This window comes from Rousettus aegyptiacus, unplaced genomic scaffold, assembly GCF_014176215.1.
Source record: "Rousettus aegyptiacus isolate mRouAeg1 unplaced genomic scaffold, mRouAeg1.p scaffold_m13_p_1, whole genome shotgun sequence".
Taxonomy (NCBI): Eukaryota; Metazoa; Chordata; class Mammalia; order Chiroptera; family Pteropodidae; genus Rousettus; species Rousettus aegyptiacus.
The window spans coordinates 117,520,718-117,542,230 of NW_023416284.1; the positions used below are offsets into that span (position 1 = coordinate 117,520,718).

General features: G+C 36.7%; 1 protein-coding gene across 2 annotated transcripts in view; it reads right to left on the minus strand.

The window, feature by feature from the left end:
• Window positions 1–801: 801 nt before the first annotated feature.
• COL9A1 (collagen type IX alpha 1 chain) overlaps window positions 802–21,513 on the minus strand; it is an 83,648-nt gene continuing 62,936 nt past the window's right edge. The window contains exons 28-32 of one of the 2 annotated variants that reach the window (XM_036219137.1): window positions 18,379–18,525; window positions 18,099–18,153; window positions 16,234–16,422; window positions 9,596–9,673; window positions 802–1,329 (exon numbers count right to left, since the gene is read on the minus strand). In XM_036219137.1, coding sequence (XP_036075030.1) covers window positions 1,145–1,329; window positions 9,596–9,673; window positions 16,234–16,422; window positions 18,099–18,153; window positions 18,379–18,525 — 654 coding nt within the window. In that variant the 3' untranslated portion in view covers window positions 802–1,144. Of the gene's footprint in view, window positions 1,330–9,595; window positions 9,674–16,233; window positions 16,423–18,098; window positions 18,154–18,378; window positions 18,526–21,513 lie in introns of those variants that run through there. The other variant, XM_036219140.1, reaches the window with a different exon arrangement.

Below are 21,513 nucleotides of genomic sequence, written 5' to 3' on the forward strand. Positions count from 1 at the left end.
GTTCCTAACCTAGAAACAGAGCAAGGCTAGACATAGGGGGTCTATGAAGTTTCTGAAATAGTCTGCAAACATGTTAGCGCAGACGCATTTGTGCATTTTTCTAGGGTTCAGGTCCATAGCTTTTGTTAGAATTTCAAAAAGGTTCACAAAGCTCCTGTCCCACATCACATCACACCACACACACACACACACACACACACACACACACACACACATGAATTTCTTTCACTGGGCAACCTTCAGGAGAAGAGTAAGGGATTTTTAATTTCTCTATAGAAAAAGGCACTAATATAAACATATGCCTGTAGAAATACTAGTAATTTAAAATTGTTAATGTGTCTAAATAAGTTCAGTGACTTCTTTTTATTGAACATAATCATTTACAAGAAAACATGCAAAAGATTAAGAAACCATATTTATTTCTTCTTTGGTACAACCAGAGATGTTACCTCAACCTTTAAAAATAAATAATCTCATCAATAAATCTTACGAATGGCAGGGTATTTAAATTCCTTTTTTGTTTTCTCATAGAAGAGCTCAAAATGTTAATAGGTTTTGGATACAGTACAGTTGAACAAAAATTCAGGCTGACCATGAAAAGCAGCGTGTGCTGTGAAGTCTCATTCCATAAGGTACGTACAGCGTTTTCTTGCCTCTCAAGAGAGCACATTAGTGGGTATTTTAAGCAACAATACTATTGGCTATAGTGAGGCTTCTTCATAACTAGTTTGCAGTCCTCTAAATAGCTGAACAATAATCTGAGAACATCTAAATAAAAATGAAAATAACTGCTACTGCAACTGAGGTACACCAGTTGTTTTTGTTTATTGGCACAATGGCCCACAATGTATCACATATGTACAGTGCACTAAAGTTCAAGATCCTGGGAACAGGATTATAAAATTTATTTAAAGGGAGGTTTGTTACATTTTTTACCGATAACTCTGCTATCTCCGCTCCAAGGGAAAGAACAGAGGATTTACTGAATAGCACCATTATTCTAAATCTCATTATCAAGTAAGACTTCTGTTATAACATTGACGGTAATACTCTGTCACCTCTTGCCCCAGCTTTGGGTGGTGTTTCTCCTCCAAGCTGCTTTGCAGGCGTGGTTTATGTGGACAGCCATGAGGCACTAAGCCTTTCACTGATCCGGCCCTTTGCTAAAGGCTCGCTGACCAGCCTGCATGGTGCAAGAGGCTGGCTCGCAGAAACCAGGAGGGCCCGGAGGTCCAGGAGGGCCGGGCACACCAGGAATTCCTGCCACCCCTGGAGGGCCTTGCTCACCATCCCGGCCATTCCTCCCATAGCTGGCAGGACCTGGGTCACCTAAAACACACAAAAAGTTGCAACATGAACAGGAGAATCCTCAAAGCTGCAAACTGGCAGAAGGCACTGGACGCCTGCAGACCAGTGTGCACATAGGAGCTTACTAAATGCTTTGGGAAACGATGGATGACGATGATGATGATAAAATTCCTTTATTGGACTTCAGTTTCTTAGAAATTAGAAGCAAAGGACCTCAGCGTCTCTAACCCGCATTCTCATTGGCAGAGCTGTGCTGCTCAGTACGGTACCCTCTAGCCACATATGTCCGTTGAGCACTGACATGTGGCCAAGTCAAACTGAGATGAACTGTGTAAGTGTAAAACACACCTGAACTGTGAAGACATGTTATTTTAAAAATGTAAAATATTTCATTAATAATTTTTGTATTTATTACATGATAAAATATTTTGAACACCGTGGGTTAAACTATATTATTGAAATTAATTTAACCCGATTCTTTTGACATTTTTAATGTGGCTGCTAGAAGATTTAAAATTACCCACAGCTGTAATTTGTGACTCCCATTACATTTCTTTCGAACAGCACTCCAGTAGCTGCATCCCTTATTTCTAATGGTGATCAATATCCAGACAGGGATAACTATACCTCGGTGGTTCGAAGAACAGGTTTTGGAGACAGACAGATGGCTCTAAGTTCTAGCTCTGCCATTTATGGATAAGGTGACATTAGCAAGTCACTAATCTCTCAGTTTCTGATGGGTTAATGCCTTCCTTATAATTAAATTCTATGCCTGAAAGCATCTGATAAATGGGGACTATTATTATGATTATGAGAGTATTATTGATTACTATCTTTTAGAGAAATGTGCAATGCACCTTACAAAGTTCCATGACATTCTTTTCATCGGGGGCTTACCCCAATGGGAACTTCACCAGTCTCAGTTTCTTTAGGGCATTTCTTCCTTTTATTATCTCAGAGTTGTTTGGTTCACCCCATCAGGCACCCGTAACAAAGAGAGATTTCTGCTGAACATTTACCCTATCACACCAGCCATGCCTTCATACTATTATTGCAAAGGTGGTGATAAGAAACCAGTGTAAAGCAAACAGTATATGCGATAATAAGATAGTTTTATAGAGATCCTCCTCTTCCACCTCGGCTATCTTAATTTGGCCATTCAGCCAAAAAGGTGAAAGCCAGATCTGTATGTTCAGTTATGTATCTGCTTAGGTTTCCCTTCCTTCTTTCTGGTGGTGTTTAGTTTTCCTATTTTAGGGGTTGTATTACAGATGTCTTTTGTTGGTCTTATTATAGTGGTCTGGTCTTATCACATGACCTTATTATACATACCTCATATACTTTTAGAAGGAAGATAAGTTAGAGATACTATTTTGCATACATCTCATTCTTTTCATTATGCTTATGAATTAGATTCATACAAAGTAATGTTATAGGGCAAAATACAAATACGAATAAGTTTTAAGAGAATAACCATCTTTGATAATGTCTAGCTCCAGGCTGTAGATAACTTCCCCTCATTTATCCCAGAAGCTTTCATTTGACTATATTAAGTTGTGATGAAGGCAGTGATTATGTGTTTTCCTACAAAGACAAGGCCGCTGAGGAAGTCCGTCCCTCACCCAGAGCACCTGTAAATAAGCTTCAGGCAGAACCATGCCTTTAGCAGAGCCTATTTAGATCTCCTAACACCGGGGGCAGCTAAAAGGTTGATCATTTCAGGTTTAAAAGATAGGCTAGATATAAATGCATATAAAAGGTGATTTTCATGCACTTTATCAGTAGCAATGTTGCCAAAGAGTCATATCAGGTCTACCTTAAAATCAAATCAAGATTAGGAAGGAAAATGCCCAAAGGAAAGGTTGCAAACTAAATGACCACAGGGACAAGGCAAGGAATGTAGGTCAGGATGGGCAAACTGCAGCCCATGAGCCAACTCCTGTTTTTGTAAATGGTTTATATTAGAACATGGTCACAGTCATTTGTGTATATGTTGTCTATGGCTGCTTTTGTACTATAGGGTGCGATAGAAAACTCATGGCCCTGAAGCCAAAAAATATGGTCCTTTAAAAAAACTGTTTGCTGACTCCCAGTCTCATAAAGAAACGGCCCTAGATTCAGAAATTCCCCACTGTCTTGACTAGAAGAAAACCGATGGCATAAGTGTAATGAAAATTGGAATGGATAATGATACTCCACATCAGCATTGGGGAGGCAACAGGGAGGAGAGGCCTGTGGCGAACTAGAGAGTGGGTACCAGCAGTGCTCGGCTCCAGCTAATAGATGCCAGGAGAGAAGAGGGGGCAGTGCTGCCAGAACCTCTGATAATTCTCAAGAGAAGCCAGGAAGCCGAGTTTTTAAATAACTATCTCAGTTCATAATATTAGCAAAGAATTCAATTTTTTTGTTTAACATTTGTAGAGCCAGACTCCTGCGTAAAACCTTAAATTGCAGGGACTGTGTTCTCTAAGACCTAAACAATATTAAAAAGTAGAAGGAAAGCTTTTGTAGATTTTCGAGTTTAGCTCCCCTTTTCAACATATTCTAGGAGAGGTTTTTTTGTCACTTGCTGAGTTCATTCCAGATTCTTATTCATCCTTTGAGGAAAAAGTTGACAAAGCCATCCTGTCTACCCTTGACTTATTTTATGAAAAGCATGTCTAGCCCAATTCTCCCTTTAACAAAGACAGCAATTTACCCTTTAGAACTTTGAGTGATGTCACCACCATCATCATCATCATCACCATCAAACATTTATAAAATGCTTTGCCTTTATCATACACCATGCACTGTGCTCACTATTGATCCATTTTCCTCACATGTAACCTGAGAGCCTGAGAGTTAGGAAGGTCAAATAATTGTCCATAATCATATATCTAGAAAGTGTTGGAGTTATAAACAAGAATCCTTAACCACTACCCAACCTAACCATGTTTCTACACCTTTCGATTTGCTTATGAGAGAGGGAGGGAGGAAGGGAGGGAGGGAGGGAGGGAGGGAGAGAGAGAGAGAGAGAGAGAGAGAGAGAGAGAGAGAGAGAGAGGTGGTGTTTTTTGTTTAATTCATTGAACCTGAATTGACCAGGAAGTAGAAAGAGACACAATAGCCAAGAGTAAGTATTAATTCTTGTAGAGCTCTGCCTAGCATTAGAAACTAAGTATTTTTTCCCTGAGGTTTTGCTCTGTAGAAAAGGCCAGAGAAAAAAACCAGCCTCCATTTAACAGATTGTTGGTTTCTGGTGAGCTCTGATCTTGGGCATTTACTTTTAAAGGTGCTCTAAAATTATTGTGTCAGAGCCTAATTTGAGGGCAAAATAATGTCGCAGTCCAAGTTATTCAGGTACAACAGCTGCATTAACAAATATCGATAAACTACTTTCCAAGTCTTAAGAACAGAAAAGCACAGATATAAAGTGTTCTCATTCTGCTTTATCAGCCCGATGGGCATGTTAGCTATACTAACTGCCTAATAATTACAGGTTTCTGAAATTTCAAGGTCCTGTAAAAATGGCATTACCCAAACATTTCATGATTTTGAAAAATACGTGTCTGTGTCATTCCCTGTGCAAACACTAGAGGGCAGACATGTTCCATCAACGGAAGCCAACCCCAGCTGGAACGTTCTGAAAAAAAGATCTAATGCAGGCTACAGAATGAAAGGACTGTATGCAGGCTTTAAAAAAAAAAAAAAAAAAAAGGAAAGAAAACCTGCGAATAAATTTCAGCATTAAAGAGGGTATTTGCTGATTTATCCACTGGTTATGTAAAATTTTTATGGTGCCAGGGACTTTCTTATACTTCTCACCTTTCCCTGAGCTTACTTTTGTGGTGTTTAACAAAGCATGTATGTTTAAGAAGTTGATGTATTGTCATTTGTTTATGTAGGATCCCCAAAACTAACAAATAGAAATAGAAATAGGATAAATGACTACTGCTAAACTTAAGCCTAAGTTGAGTGTGCCCTTTGTTTTTTGTGTATTTGTTTATTTGTTTTTGAGGAGAGGGAGTTGCACTCAATAGTCACAAGCAAAGCTCACCTATATGCAAATTTTGCACAAGAAATCTGGATAGGCAAATCACTTAGGGTGGCCCAGCACAAAGCCAGCTCTACCCTCCATGTCCAAGAAGGAAAAACATTCCTGGTCACACTTATTTTCATTTATTTTCAGTGCTCTACCTGGTCACATTCCTGGTCACACCCCTCATTTAACTTACTCCTTTTTCCTCATGAGTTTGAAAGCACACAGAGGAAGTCAGGACTCATTACTAAATATTTTTCCTTAGAATCTTCAGAGTACCAAGGAACTAGTGGCAAATAGGCGAGTTCGGTGGCAGCAGGCATAGAGTTACCCTTAACGAGATAATCCAATCAGGTAATAGCATTAAAGGGCTCTCTTGTAAGAAACTGAAAAGTAGATGGGAGATTGGAGGTATTCTAAAGCCCCAGGGGTCTCTAATGTGATCCACACAGCTCTGTGAGAGAAGCAGAAAGGAAATCAAAACACTAAGTGGTTATGGGACATACCAGTCAGGTGGCTAGCGTGGCAAGGACAAACTAATCATATGGATAGCCAGCTCATCAATTTGTCCACTAAGTGAACCTGGACGCAGGAAGCATGAATATTTGCCTCTATTACTTATTACTTGAGAGACCTTTGTCAGGACATGTGACCTTTATAAGTCTCTATTCCTTAAATATAAAAAAAAAAAGGGGATTACAATAATAATAACAGCTAAATTTGCAGGATGTTAGTTAGCCATATGCCGGGCACTATTCTAAGTGTTTTACATGCAGTAACATATACATAGATCCTCCTAAATAACTTTATGAGGTAGATTATGCAGAGGAGAAACTGAAGCACTAAGAGGTAGAGTAACTGAAAATAAGTGAGAGAGCAACACATACATCCTGGCAGCCAGGTTCCAAAGCCCAGACTTCTTAAATATCTGCCTTGCCTACTTCTAGCTGTGAGAAACAAACTAGATGATATATGTGTCCTTTTTAAACAACAGAGCGCTGCAGCCAAAATGATAGTCAATGCAATGGTTATAATAATAACCTATGATCTATATTAGGCAATGTAGCCATACAATACTTAGTATTGAACAAACTGAAAGATATGGAGGGGAGAGGAAAACTAAAACTGTCCAGAAAGAAAAAAGGAATTCTGGTAATTTATAGATAATGAAGGCATTGGTTACAATCCCCCTCCCCCCCAAATATATCAAGTATGTTAGCACAAAGAATTACCAAATGATCTTTTTTTCCATTCAGGAGGATTTGAGTACCAAATCCAACAGTAGAGACAACAAAGAAAGTTGTAGAATATCTGTTCTGCAGGCTCTTTTAGGTAAGATATATATTTATCTAGAAGGTTTCAGAGAGCTCCACGTGGAGTAATGTTGAAGATTCCTCTGGCCCTAAAGCCCTATTACAGTTATGTTTGCGAGAGACTGGAAATCACATTCCTAATCACATTCCAAGCTCTACCAGGGAAATTAAAAATGGCCCAGCCTCTCAGTGGACAATTAGTCAATGAAATAATTTACTGCCAGTCAGAACTTCGCGTTTGTGATTTGGAGTTGAAGTAGATTTTTGTGGAGGGAAGGTCTGAGGTATTAGGGGCAGGGCTGACTGAAAGAATAATAGCTTATTATTGCCCATTGAGAACAGAAGAAAAAGGCTGCAAGAGTTTTATTAGGGTCCAGCTGTGCCCCCAGCTCTCCTTCAACCTCAAAAAGCAACAATGAATTTGTTATATTAATAATAGTAATAACAACAAACATTACTGAGTTCTTACCATGGCTAGAAACTTTCCCGAGCACTTTACATGGGTCAATTCCTCGGAATTACGCTATTACGCATATACTATCAGCACTGTTTTATAAATGGGGAAACTGAAGCACAGAGCAATTAAGTAACCTGCCCAATGTCATAAAGCTAGTAAGTGACCCAGTCAAGATTTGAACTCAGGGTGTCTGAATTGTGGAGCCCACACTTTCAACAGTCACTTTTGGAATACTAGCTTTAGAGGAGGAACAACCCAAAAAGCTCTTATTCAAGAACTCGATAGATTTGGAAAATTGTTAGCTGGCCATATTTATGTGGAGAAGAGAGAATGTGAGCTGACCTAAAATCCAAAGCCCCCTGCTGGTGCCTCAAAGAGTGTAATAAATACGGCCCCCGTGTGCCTATATCCTGAAACACTTAGAAAACTGCATGCTTCTGAAAGTCAGCCTTAATTTTTAAAAAGTCATCTGGAACTCAGGTTTTTTCACTAAATAATGTCGAATATCCTCTCAATGAAAATGTAACAAAAACATAGGAAAACAAAGAACAGATTTCAGAGCGGTACCAAGCAAGGAAGGGGCAAGGACTGGCAAAAGGCAGAAAGGAACATGGTAGGTCTTAGGAGCCCTAAAAAAGGGAGCCTATAATGTTTTTTAACAAATCAGATTTAAGTATTAAGTCTAAGACTAGCTGTGACAAATTTAATTTTTCATAAGGGAGGCAAGAGGAGGGCCAAGTAGAGCTCCAATGATGAGCTTGTTCTAACTTACCATTTCGCCCGTTCGTGGATGTCTGATGTACTAAAAAGCAAATCAGCCAAGCCTCTTTTGGGCAGAACAGTGGCCCAGGAGCACTTAAAAACCCTTTCCAGTCAAAACTCAGGAACCCCTAGCGGGTTCCTGCATGTGGAGAACGATATACCATTCATGGCACGCTCTTGAGGAAGAGCTGGTCTTCCTCAATCTTCCCATTTTAAAACCCAAAATGTGGTTTATCAACAGATTTTTCTGAAAGTAAGTCACCAGAAACTATATTTTTTGATTAAAAAAAAAAAATCTTGCTATTAGTGCAAGTTACTGGTCTAAGAACTATTAAGTGATTTGTCAACAAAATGGGAGGAGAAATTGTAAGGTTATCTATCCTACACACATATAAATAAATAAATCATAATGATGATATTTTATCACCTTCAAAACCTTCTATTGCTACTGTTGATAAAGGAGAAAAGCACTCAGTAAATTACATTTCCTTTTTATCTCTTCTAAACATCTATCAATGAATCCAGACTTATCTAAAATATTCTTCTCTTGGTCCCATTTAATTCCAACCAGATTCTTTCCTTATCCAATCATGAAAACTTCCTTTTTCAATAACAAAAATTTATCAACTTGTGAAAACATCTTGACAGGCCCACAGTTTTAGAAAGGCAGCATTTTTGCTATCTCCAAATGTATTCATATTTTAAAAATGTATTTTAATGAGAAAGCAATCCCCAAGAGCAATGAAATGTATAATTAGAAAGCAATGATGTTTTGGGCTGCAATTATAGCAATGATTAAATATGTAAGCCTGTGGCAGAATTAGAAATGATCATATCTTTTTCTAAATTTCCCTAAACCAAGTTTTGCAAATCCATGGTGAAAGCATGCGCCACCCTTTTTCAACACAACCCCTCTCACCTCAGGAGCCTTCCTGAACAGCTATAAGAGAGAGATTGCGGGAAGGCTGAGCACGTCATGAAATTCATGCTCTTAAACTAAACTGGCTTTCCATCCTGCTATGCTGTTTCTGTGGTTGAGCTTGATGAATGTGTTGCAGCCTGTACTCTGAGGGACAGAGTAACCAGTGTGTAAAGAGAGAACAGATGCCCAGTGAGAGAATCCAGACTCTTCACATAGAGGCTACTTTGTCACCTCAGTCGACATAGCAGTGCTATGGGGCTTGTGCTTTGCTCTTTGTGGCTATGAGTAGGAATGTTCAGGCTTATTTATTTATACGTTTATTTTTGGATATGGGTTTCTGGAGGGTCGAGGTGTTTGAAACAGGAACTTTTAAAATAAAATTTCAGTTACTCCCTGTGCAACATGAACAGTATGAATAGTTTGAAAACTTGGATTAATTTTCCTGTTGCTGTGACTTTTCAGTTAAAATAAAATAAACAAGAAACTATCAACAGGGCTAGAAATGGAGAGGACCCCATTCATTCAAAATTTTATAACAAGTGTATTGTGGCCGGAATTTGAAACAATTTTTAAAAGCATCTATTCAAAATATTAATATTTCAAGTCCTGACATTTATTTTCTCACAAAGAATACAGATATGATTTAGAAATCACTTAACTCTTCATTAAAGTTGGTCTTGAAAAATTGATGCCCATTATTATCACTTGATACGCTTAAGTAATCAAGGAGCAATTCTTTAAAATGTTATCCAATTCAAACCACCTATTATTCGCTACCCATTTCTTGACCTCATCCTGCCATACGAAACACTTACCTGGGAGACCTGTAGCTCCAGGCAAACCTTTGGGACCTCTTCCTGGAGGGCCACGTTCGCCCCTTTCTCCCAAGTCACCTGCATTTCATTAGAGAAGTGTTATTTTTCTATATCTATATACTTATATATCTAAATATTTTATGTATCTATAAAAATAAAATATTTTAATACAGTTTTCTTAAACTGTGTTTTTTAAGCAAAGTCAAAACTCAGAAACCAAATGGTCATGAAGTTGCCACAAACTAGATCATAGTATGTAGCGAGACAAAAACAGTTATTATAATAGATTGGGGGGGGGGGGGAGGATCAAATGATCATATCCATAGATGCTAAAAAGACATTCGAAAGAATTGAACATGCATTCTTGATACAATAGTCAATAAAATAAGAATCAATGACTACCCTCTTCACATTAAAAAAAAAAAATACAGTCTCAACCCAAAAGCTAGCATGACGCTTAACGGGAAACACAGTAAGCAGTTCCATTTTATCACTGATATTTATCATTCCATTCCAGGAGTTAAAATTATCTCTATTTTCAGGTGCTAGAAGTATATATCTTAAGCCCTAGAAAATCAACTCAAAACTACAAACAATTTATTAAAGAATTCGGTAAAGAATCTAGGCATAAGATTAATATATGAAAATCAATAATTTTCAAACATACAAAAAAAGTAATAAGACGTAGTGAAAAAAAGATCCCATTTATAATAGCAATTAAAATATTAAATAACCTGGGATAAGTTTAATCAGAAATATGCAAATCTATCATGAAAAGAACAACATTTCTAAAGGATACAAAGAGATTTGAAAAATGTTCTTAGATGGAATGAAATCATCATTTAAAGTTGTCATTTCTTTCTAAATTGAATTTTCATCATGATCCTAATAAAAATACAGATTATTTTAAACCAGAGAGGTGATTCTGAAGTTTGTGTAGAAAAACACATAAGACAGAATAACCACAAAAACTCCAAAAAGAAAAGCAACAAGGATGGAACTAATCCCACCAAATATTAAACTAATTAAAATGTTGTGGTACTGATGTGTGAATAGACCAGTGAAACAGAATGGAAAGTCTAAAAACAGGCCCACATATATGCAGGAATTTGGTTTGTAAGAAAGATGGCATGTTAAAGTGGGAAAAAGTTGAATAATTTAATAAACAGTATTGGAAAAGTGAGTAGACAACTGGACATTTTTTTAAAAGTCGGATCTATTCCTCACACCACAATCCAGGATAAATTACAAATGTATCAAATATTTTAAATAAAATTTAAGAACCATAAGAAAACAAAGGAGAATTATTTTATAAGCTCAGATTTGAATTGGCCTTTTCATTATGATTCAAAATATGAAAAGTTCCTAAAGTCAGTACAAAAAGGCCCACAACTCGATAAAAAATAAGCAGAATACATGAGCTAGAAGTCTGTAGAAGGAAAAAAGTCAATAAAGGAAATAAAAATAGCTTAAATATATGAAAAATTTCACAATTTCACTCTCATAACAAAATCAATGTAAACTTAGAATAACAAGAATACTATTTAACCTGTAAGATTAGCAAAAAATTTTAAGCTTAATTAAATATATGCTAGCAAGTCTGTGGAAAAATACGCTATTGCACATTGCCGGTAAGACTGTAACTTGGAGAGTAATTTGACAGTACTATCAAAATTATAAATGGAAGTACCATTTTACACAGGAATTAATTTCTAAGAATTTATCTTGAAGATATAAAGCTCATACTGACATTTGTACAAAAATAAAATATATGCAGTATTATTCGCTGCAGCCTTGTTGTAATGGCAGAAGACTGAAAATAATATGGCTATCCATTAAAAGGTTCAATATATAATGGCACTTCCACGAATGGAATACTTTGCAGCTGTGAAGAAGAATCAGGAAGCCCTTTGAAATTATCTCTATGACATATTGTTAAGTGAAAAAAGCCAGGTCAAGACCACTTACTAAAGGACAATAAAATTTAATTAAAAAAAAAAAAAAAAAAGAATGTAGGGAAAGAGACAGGGCTGGCAGAGAAACTCTTTACTAAATATCTTCTTATACATTTTTAAATTCCTGAACAATGTAAATTTTGTATTATCAAAAATAAATTAATGACTTTCCAAAATCTAAAATGCAGTGTCAAAAGTGCCTACATTCCACTACGGAGCCATTATTTATAGGGAATACGCTTTGGATTGCAACCAACCATGTGTATTTGCAAGACAGTTGATTAAATTTAGAGATTCAGCAGTCCCAGAACAAAACTGCATTAATTATCCTGGCCCCTGCTGAGGCCAAACCCAGAAACTTAACCTCATTAACAAAATGCTCTAATACCTTAGTTAACTGGTCCTAAGTGACTGCTAGTGCTCCTAGTGGAAGGCATTATTCTCCTATCCTATTAGTATAGTATAATATTATTTTCTACTCTTTTAGAAAATGCAGTGGCATTTTGTAATAAATTCTATACATAATCATTTTCCCCAAACATCTGTATCGGCCCAACTTCATCCAATAATGAATCATTTGTTATAGTTTTAAAAACAAAGGCATATACACAACAAAATTAGAAAGCATATCTGTACAACCATCGACAAATTAGTCGAATAGTCAAAAATCTCTGATTATGAAGGAATGTTTAAATAGTTATCATACTTTAACTGTGAATGTCATTATATAAATATTTTTATGATGAAATCAACTACATTTTCAAAACAGTTTACATTTACATAAATATTAAGGATATAGAGCTCAGGATAATTCATATTCACATATGCCAATTTTTTTCATACTCATCACCATATGGTCTTATTAGGAAGATATGACAATTGGCATTTTAAAAAGTAACAGCTTAAGCACTCTTGTTAACTTAGTAATTTAAATGTCATATCACTATAATTCTGGAGACTGGCAATGAGAAGAATCTTTAAATATGCCATATTTTTTGAAGATATGAGGTGATTATAAATTAAAATGCAACTTTCACATGGATAGTGGAAGTTAAACACATGGAGCCATGCCAACTCTATAATGTTGCTTGCAAAGAATAAGACCACTATCTTAGCTGTGATGCTGTATTTTATCAGTCATAGAAAAACAAACTTTAGATGGGATCCAAGATGGAGCCACACTGCACACTGCTGCTCCACAGCAAACCGTGTGTGCAGCTTGGTTCTGTTAGTCGCCAGGTTTAATCCACTCCTTCAAACACTGGTCATGCCTTCTTCTGAAATGTTCAAAAAGCAGCTCAAGGAACTAAAGTTCCACCTTTTTTAGCCTATCGTGTCAGAAAGTACATATAAAGAGCTTATGAAATGAGCTTTAGACAAGGTATAAAGAAAAATACATAGTTTGAGTAGAAAAACAGCTCATTTTAAACAGAGTAGCTAAAACTAGAATTCTCATTGATCCATAGTTGCTATTTACTTCATTTATCTGAACGCTATAATTGATGGTCCATCTTCATGTGAGCAGATTAATAGTTTTAAAAAGCGTTAGTCACAGTTATGACTGTCCTTTTTCAATCCTTCATTTACATATAGGCACGTCTGTCTGATTCATACAAAAACATCCAAAAATATATACAGCCTTACTCATAAGAACTTAAAATTAATCCACAGCATGAACATTGAAAAATGATATTTATGACACAAAAGACTGACTTAATACTAAACGAAGAGAACATAAGGCCAGTTAGATATTTCTCGTGTTTCTACTCGAGTATACACATAAAATGTACATAAGGCGTGGACCTCTGCCCTAACACATTTGCGTAATATTGTATAAAACAGGATGAAAAACAAAAAAATTATAAATATGATTTCAGCTTTATGATTTGAAGCATATTTCTGCTAGTTCCTATTAAAAATGTTCTACGGTGTTTTTCAGAGTGAGGTTTTAGGAAGGAAACAATGATTTGATTAAGACATAATCTGTACTGTTAAAAGCTTTAGTAAAACATATTTCTTTGTTATTTATGTGGCAATTTCTTTAGAAAAAAGTTCTCAAAGTAACTACATGGCAGAGCAAGATTCATATCATTCCTTCTTTACTAAGCATGGGGAAAAGCGCAATAGGTAACAATGAAATACATCCCCTCTAACTGGCTGAACATTTATGTCTCAAACAGTGAAGTGTTTATTCTCAGGGAGAATTTCATCTGTAGCTTGTAGAACACTATATATGTTTTCTACTCAATACTACTGTTAATTAACGTTTGTAGTAGGACAAGAAAAGTCAAGTCCAGTTACCTAGAATCATACATTTGCAAATGTGTGACAGTGCAGGTTGATGAAGAGAATCTAATAATTCCTTTCTGCACATACTCCAAATTTTAACAGGTAAAACTGAGAGAAGATGCTGCTTTAAAGGAATCCAGTGACAATGAAGGGATGGAGAGGACTAGGAGAGAAAAAGTCTTTTAGAAAAAAATAACTATCTCATTTCTAGATTATAGACTATGTCAAAACCACTGAAGAAAATTTAGGGGAAAATCCCTTATGTGATTAAGCTATGCTTGATGAATGGACGTAGTAGCAGAGACATTTCCCAGGCTCCAAATATAGAAATACACTTTTCTTCTCCTCAAAATTAGGTTCTTCTGCTAAAGCCAACTCTGCCTGACCCAGCCACAATTCAATGCTGCTAAGAGCTTCTCGGAAAGTTTCCTGAACATTTCACCTTTGTTCTCAGTGGTTCTCAGCCCTGGTTGCACATTAAGATTTTAATGGGGTGTATTTTTAAAGCCTAGTGCCCAGACCAATTAAATCAGAATCTCTGGGAATGGGACCCAGACATGAGTCATTTTTAAAGCTCCTCAGGTGATTCCAGTGTGCAGCCCAGGCTGAGAAACGCAGCCTTAAGCAGACTCTCCTAGTGTTGCAAGTCACAGAGACATTTTCACTTCTTAAAGGAATAAGGTGTGACTTCAGGAGAGTTCTGTGACTAACTCAAACGAAGTTAAGCTCTGCCCAAATATGAAGACTTTCCTTTAGCCAAACACAATAGGACTATGATTTCTATAGTCCCTATAGGGTGTCCCTTTTCCACAGGAAAATAGTAACTAACTGCCTTACAGGAGTGCATTTAGCTGCATCGGCATCACTTAGAGGCTTGTTAGAAAGCAGACTGCCTGGCCCCACCTCCAGAGCTTCTAATCAGTGAGTCTGGGGTAAACTGGAGAATTTGCATTCCTAACAAGGAACCTGGTGCTGCTAATGCTTCAAGGACCAATCTTCCAGAGCTATTGCTCCAAAGTGAATTTGTAATAGCTGAGGAGTCATCCCTGGGCTCTGGCACAACAGAGCCAACCAAGTCAATAATCGCCCAAGGCAGAACAGTTTCTTAGAAATGGTTTGCAGAGTGAATGGAGACTAACCATAGAGAAAGCACCTACAGCATGACTTGCTGTACTTCTAGCTCAAAGCAGGACAAAAATGAACGGTTATGTGATTTTCTCAGAGAAAATATCCAAATTCTCTTTAAGATGAACTCTGAGTTCTCACCATATTTGATTTTGACCAGCCTCTAAAAGCTTTGCTATTGTGCCAGGCTTACAAGGGGCCTCATTTATTAACATTCACATGCCAAAAAATATAATTAACGAAATTATTCTGGCTGAGGGTGTAGTTCACCAAAAGCATCAGCAATTCATGTATAGATCCAAAAGGGCAGCTTACTTGCCCCCTCTGACCACCCACGCCATAATATTTAATCTTAATTGGAGCACCACCATTTAAAAAAACAAATGTCCTTCTCTTATTTTTGATGCCACATCTCTCTGAAGGTCCTCAGAGAGCTGCCAGTCACTTATAATGATATAGAAACTCTTCACTTTTAGTCCTCTCCAGGGCACACACACCCCCAGCTGACATATTTACTCACCTCAGGTGGCAAAAGTCATCTGAGGCAACCAGTTCTTCTGCAAATCCTGCTGAATACCTAACATACTCACGACCTACTTTTTTTTTTTTATTTTTTGCAAAATCCTGGATTCAAGAACTTAACATGCTTTAAATAAAAGGGGAAGGAATAAACTCTCATACTCTCTCACAAGTTAAAAAAAAAATAAAGTTAGACTACTTCAAAGCTGAAAAAAAATCAATTAAAACTAATTCCAATGTCACTTTTTAGAATAAAGGGAGAGGCAGCTTCAACACATGATGTACTTTTTTTATGTCTTACTAACAAATTTCGTTAGTTTAACTAACAGACACAAATCTTCTAAGGCTGCTTGTCATCTTAGAAGAGCTCTACAATGATTTTAAGGTCTCGAAAATAAATAAATAAATAAATAAATAAACAAACAAACAAACAAATAAATAAATAGACAGCTGAATTATCCTTTATGAGGTCCCATGAATTTTATTTTGAACTGCGATTAAGGCACTGTATAATTGACAAAGATCAGTGCTAAACATCAAGGGACCTTAGTGCTAGTATTTAGTCAACTGTTATCATACAGCAAAGTTAAAAGAATATCATACAGCAGTTTTCTAATCTTTACCACCATCACTGTAAACAAGAATAATACATCTTATTTCACAAGGTAGGTGGAGCTCAGTAGGACCTGTGAACACATCTGAAAATGGAAAGTGTGTGTCCCTTGGTTCCACCTGGACAAAATAGCTTACCTTTAGGCCCTCTCAAACCAAGAGCACCAGGGGGGCCTTTAATGCCTGGGAGGCCACGAAGTCCCATCTGGCCGGGGAAACCATTTTCTCCAGGGGGTCCTGGGGGACCAGGTGGTCCGGGCCTTCCAGGAAGGCCAGAAGCTCCCGACTCTGGACGCTTGAGACTGGCAGCCATCTCAGCAAAATGTTCTAAAAGACAATAAACAAAAAGACCCAGAAAAGTAAGACACATGAAAGTGATTCAAGTGATTCAAATGAAAAGAGCAGTATGTCAAGTGCCTGTTTTCTAAATGTGTCATCAGAACTTCAAAATTGGTGGTGAGAAATGAATAAAGTTGGATCATTTTTCCATGGGCTCTCTGCCAAGATGCTTCACTAGGGCTGTTCGTTCAGCTCTCCCTGGATATATTTGGCCCTGCTGTTTTGAGAAAAGAGGATAGGGATAAAAACCTTGAACCGCAAGGCTTTGGTGTGAGTGGTGTTCTAAATAAATGAGTGTGTCACCTGAATCCTGACTTGTTATCTGGAAACCCAGGATAGGAAGAAAATGAATGTCTTAACATAGGTAGAGGTCGATGTCCAGAAGCTTTTTAAGAGCCAAGGACATTGTCTAGAATTAGTATTGAGATACCAATTGAGACCTAGCCTCACATTTTTACTTCGAAGATACTAAGTAACCTGAAATATTCTGAGATTTCATGACTTCTTATGACTTCTTCTCAAAAGATTTTCCATGCTTGAAACAGACAACAGGCATTTTAAAAAATCTGCTTCTTGGGAAGGGTCATAGTCTGTCTTAAAAATTAATAACTGTGGGCTTTTTCAGGGCCCATTAAATAGATTAAGAATCATCCACTAAAATCATGGAGAATAGGAAAACTTTTCTATTAAAATACTCTACGAGAAATATTCTAGTGTAACATTGTTTAAAGCTTTAGGATGTTAAAGAGCATATGAATTGGAAACACATTTCTAATGGCATTTTAAAATTGTTTCAGTGCGAGTATTCTAAGTTCATTTTACATAAGTAAGAGCATAAAATCACAATTTTCTAGATATGTGAAGTTTAAAATTGAAATATCCTTTTAAGATAAAATGTATGCAATAAAGAGACATACTGGTTTTCAAATATAGAGATGACCGTTTCATTCAGAAAATTCTAAAAGTCTGCAACGCAAATTAGACTATCTCATGAGTATACAAAGAAGAGTATTTCTTTTCTGACAGAATTGATTCCAGCCTGAATGAAATAATGTCCTGGTAGAAGGCGCCGGTGTTACGGGACCTCCTCAGTTACAGGGTATTTTTGCACATCTTCATTTTCAGTGTGGTTCCAGAACTAAACCAATTGTGAATCAGCTATAACAAATAGGAATCTTCATAGCTACAGAGAAGTTTAAAGGTTAACAAATATGAAAATATATCACCATTTTGGTAAAATACTAGTTATTGTTTTTCTACATAGATGGTACATGAGTATTCATAATGTCCTTATGCTTCTCATGGGCATGGAGTCTCTCAATCACTTCTCATAGAATCTACAGAGAGAGCAGTTCAGGGCTGGGTACTCACTAGGTGGCAGGGCGTTGAAGAGGAGAAAGGTACTTGTGAATTGTTCTGAAGGAAAAAAAAAAAAGTGTGTGGGGTGTGTGTGTGTGTGTGTGTGTGTGTGTGTGCTTTCTCATAAATTAACATCCTTGGGGGAAAAAAGTCTAAGCTAATCTAGGAAGGTCATATTTTCCTTTTTCTTTGAAACTATGAGTGATTGTGATGGCTATAAATTAGGTAAAACAGAAGTGACAATATTATTCAAAATTTCCCTCCTTTAAAGCACATGAAAAGTCAAGCCATTACAGTTTATTTACCTTGCATGACTCTCATGCAAACCTGCTTAATGTGCTGATCTGTTGGTGCTCTACCCTGTGACCAAGAAGAAAAAAGACAGGTTATACACAGAACCATAAACAGGACATAGTTAAATGGTAAACGGACAGACTTGGCAAGAAACCAGGTGGCTGGATTTACAATAGGAGACCTTGGCCGCACTGCTACAAAGCTGACATCTGGTCTAGCTTGACTGCCCCCACCCCTAGTGCTGTGAGATGGAGGGAAAGAGGGAAAGCACGGGGACTGCCCGCCACTCACTGGAGGGCCTTGGATACCAGGCAGGCCAGTGACACCCTGTTCTCCCTGCATGCCTCGTGGTCCAGGCGGTCCTCTTGGTCCTTCCATTCCAGGAAGCCCCCGACTTCCTTCAGGCCCCCTCAAGCCAGGCTCCCCAGGGTTACCCACCTAGAACAAAATGGCACACTATCAAACCAGGACTAAACAGAAGTAATGTGCCTACTTAATATTAACGCAACATTAATACACAAAGTTTGAAGTTTACTACATTTTATTTCCTAAGAGGTATTTGTTTACAGGTTACACATCCTCAATGTAAAGACACATAATACTGCCCAACAACTCACCAGTCTCTTAGGTTCAACTAAATTTTAAAGAATCTTTCTTTTTGGTAAAAAATATTTTCAAAATGTTAATTGAAATAATAAATTTTTAAAAACACATTCTTCATACTTTAAGCTACTTCCTAAGAGCGAGTTAGTTTTCAATAAGGCTTGTTAAATTTTTGGCCACAAAAAGGCCACTGTTTATAAGACATGTTACTTTGTATATCATTAAAACAGAAAGCATAACGTAAAGATATTTCAAGAATATAAGTTATTTAGCTTTAATAATATTCTTTGGAGAATTTAAAGATGTCATATGTACCTAGGAACTAAATTAATACATTTAAAATGCCACGTTTAAAATGTTACACTTAAAATCAATACATTTAAAACACTGGAACAAAAAAGAGTAAGTCCACAGTTTAAGTATTGAGGAAATTAAAAATGCAAATATTAAAAAGTTAGAAATAAACCAACTGTTTCCTTAGCATAAGAACATAGATTTTCTTTCTGAAAGCAGCCCAGTAACAGCATTTAAAAGAATCCTTGTGTACAATAACTGCTTTAAAAAACAAAGACTAAATTAATTCACTTTTTCTTAAACAACCTCTGGTGGAATTTGTGGCATAGTAGTTGCAGTGTACTGTTGTTTATAGAATAAGAATGAGACGATAAAAGAACACGAGACAGCAAGGGAATGCTAGTGTTCAAGATATGAATGTTCATAAGGCAATTTAATCCTGCTTTTTTTTCATGTGCAACATTTATCTAGAAAGAGCTAACTTTCAAACATTCAAATGTTTTAAACTGAAGGGAAGAAGGAGATGAAGCAATGCTTTCACTAGACACATCTAAAGAAATGTGCTCAGCAAATGTGCTTTTTTAATCTCTTTATGCAAAAAAAAAAAAATTGACATTCATTTAAGTCAACCTGTCAAAATTGCCTCTATAGAGAAGTTATGGCTTAAAAGACTTCCTGAAAGAGCGTCAGCTAGGAGAGCTAAGGATGTGCTGCAGAAGGCTGGGGAATTGTCAGGTGACTAGAGTGCAAAGCTTTAAAAGCTTCTAAAACAACCCAGAGGAGAAGCCAAATGAATTCAGAAGTACACTAAAGAACAGACAGAAAACAAAGGAGACCAAATCAGAGTGAATTTACTGACTGGCAAAGTCTGAAATATTGTTAGAACAAGGGACAAGAAATTTTTGATCAAGTGATCAAGGGCTAACATGACGAGGAGAACATTAAGACCCGGATCTTTGGGGAAATTTTTCTCAGTTGAGGCATGGTATACTGAAGTAGAAATACACTGCACCTACTTATCAAATCTGTCTACGCTGAAATCGTTGAGGACAGTGAAAGTCTTCCCATTGGTAACTATTTCCCTTAATTCTGGGACAGTATACTTCAATCAGTATTTCATCGGTATTACCTGAGTCATGTCAGAAAAGACAAGGGTAAAAAGGTAGGTGATAAAGCAAGAGATAATTCATAGTATTATATCTAAGTGTAAATGAAACGGACTTACTTTGAGTGCTGCACTGTTCATTTACTTTTTTCTTTTATAGCTTGAATGCTTACCACTGAGCATTACTATTTCAAGACCATGAAGTAGCATTTTTGTTACTAAATTCTATCAAGATTTACTCTAAATTTTTCTCAATCCTAAACCGTTTTTGTAAAGTATTCTTAGGCATAAAGATGTTACTTAAAGCTTGAGACTGTGACATGGTGTTTAGAGGTGGTATTTAAGTAGATAAGTTAATATAAGTCAATAAGTTAATACAAGTCGATAAGTTAATACAACCTTAGTGGTGTGTAAAGAGCCCAGGGCTGAGCACTGTAACCAAGTCTGGTGAGTCCTCCTGGAGATAGTGGAGCTGAAGATGAAGCTAAATGATCGAGTAGGGAGTAGCTATTTTAAGGAAAGAGGCTGCACCAGGTTAAGAGAATAACATGAGACATTACACAGCATGCCATGTAAAAAGAACTGCAAACAGATGAAGTTCCAGACACGTGAGAAGGTGAGGTTGGCAAGGCGGAGAATACTTCATTGAAAGCTATGTATATCTTGCTAAGAGTCTGATTTTATTCCATAAAATGCTATTCTTGAAGGGTTTAAAGCAGAGAAAGGATAAATAGTGGGTTTTATCTTTTTATCTAGATTACCTTGGCTGCTGTGAGGATAACATGTTGGACAGGGACAGAGAGGAGTAGGGGAGATTCCAAAAACAGGAAAGACTTGAAGACTAACTGGAAGATGGTGATTAGTGACATTTGAGATTCAGATCTAAACTTCATTTTTTCTCCTTTATACTAAGTTTCTCATTGCATCAGATGTACATTCCTTTCAAATCGAAATTATCCCAGGCTTGCAACTAATTGATTCTATAATTCTAAATTCATCTAATATCTAAGGACATCAGTTTAGTCTCCACACAAAGACAAATTGAATGAGATAATCATTTTCTAGCTCTAATAATTCTCTATTTTCTTATGCATTACACTTCTATCTTACTCTTGCAAACAGAGCACACAGTTTAAGAAAATTACAGAAATATTTGCCAATAAATAGTACAATTGCCAGCAAAACTCAATTATACTTTTGTCACCACAAAGCACAAGTCAGTTCTTTAAAAATGACCCATTTGTGGAAGAAATTGCCACGTTATATACTCATTGAGCTACTTATATTATGAAAAAAAAAAATCCATTTAGAATGTTTAGTTCAACAAGCAAATCAATTTACACCATTGTGTGTTTTTTTCTTTGGATTAATCCATTGCTTAAAGAATAAATTCAGACATTCATTTCCTTGAAGGTAAGTCCTTT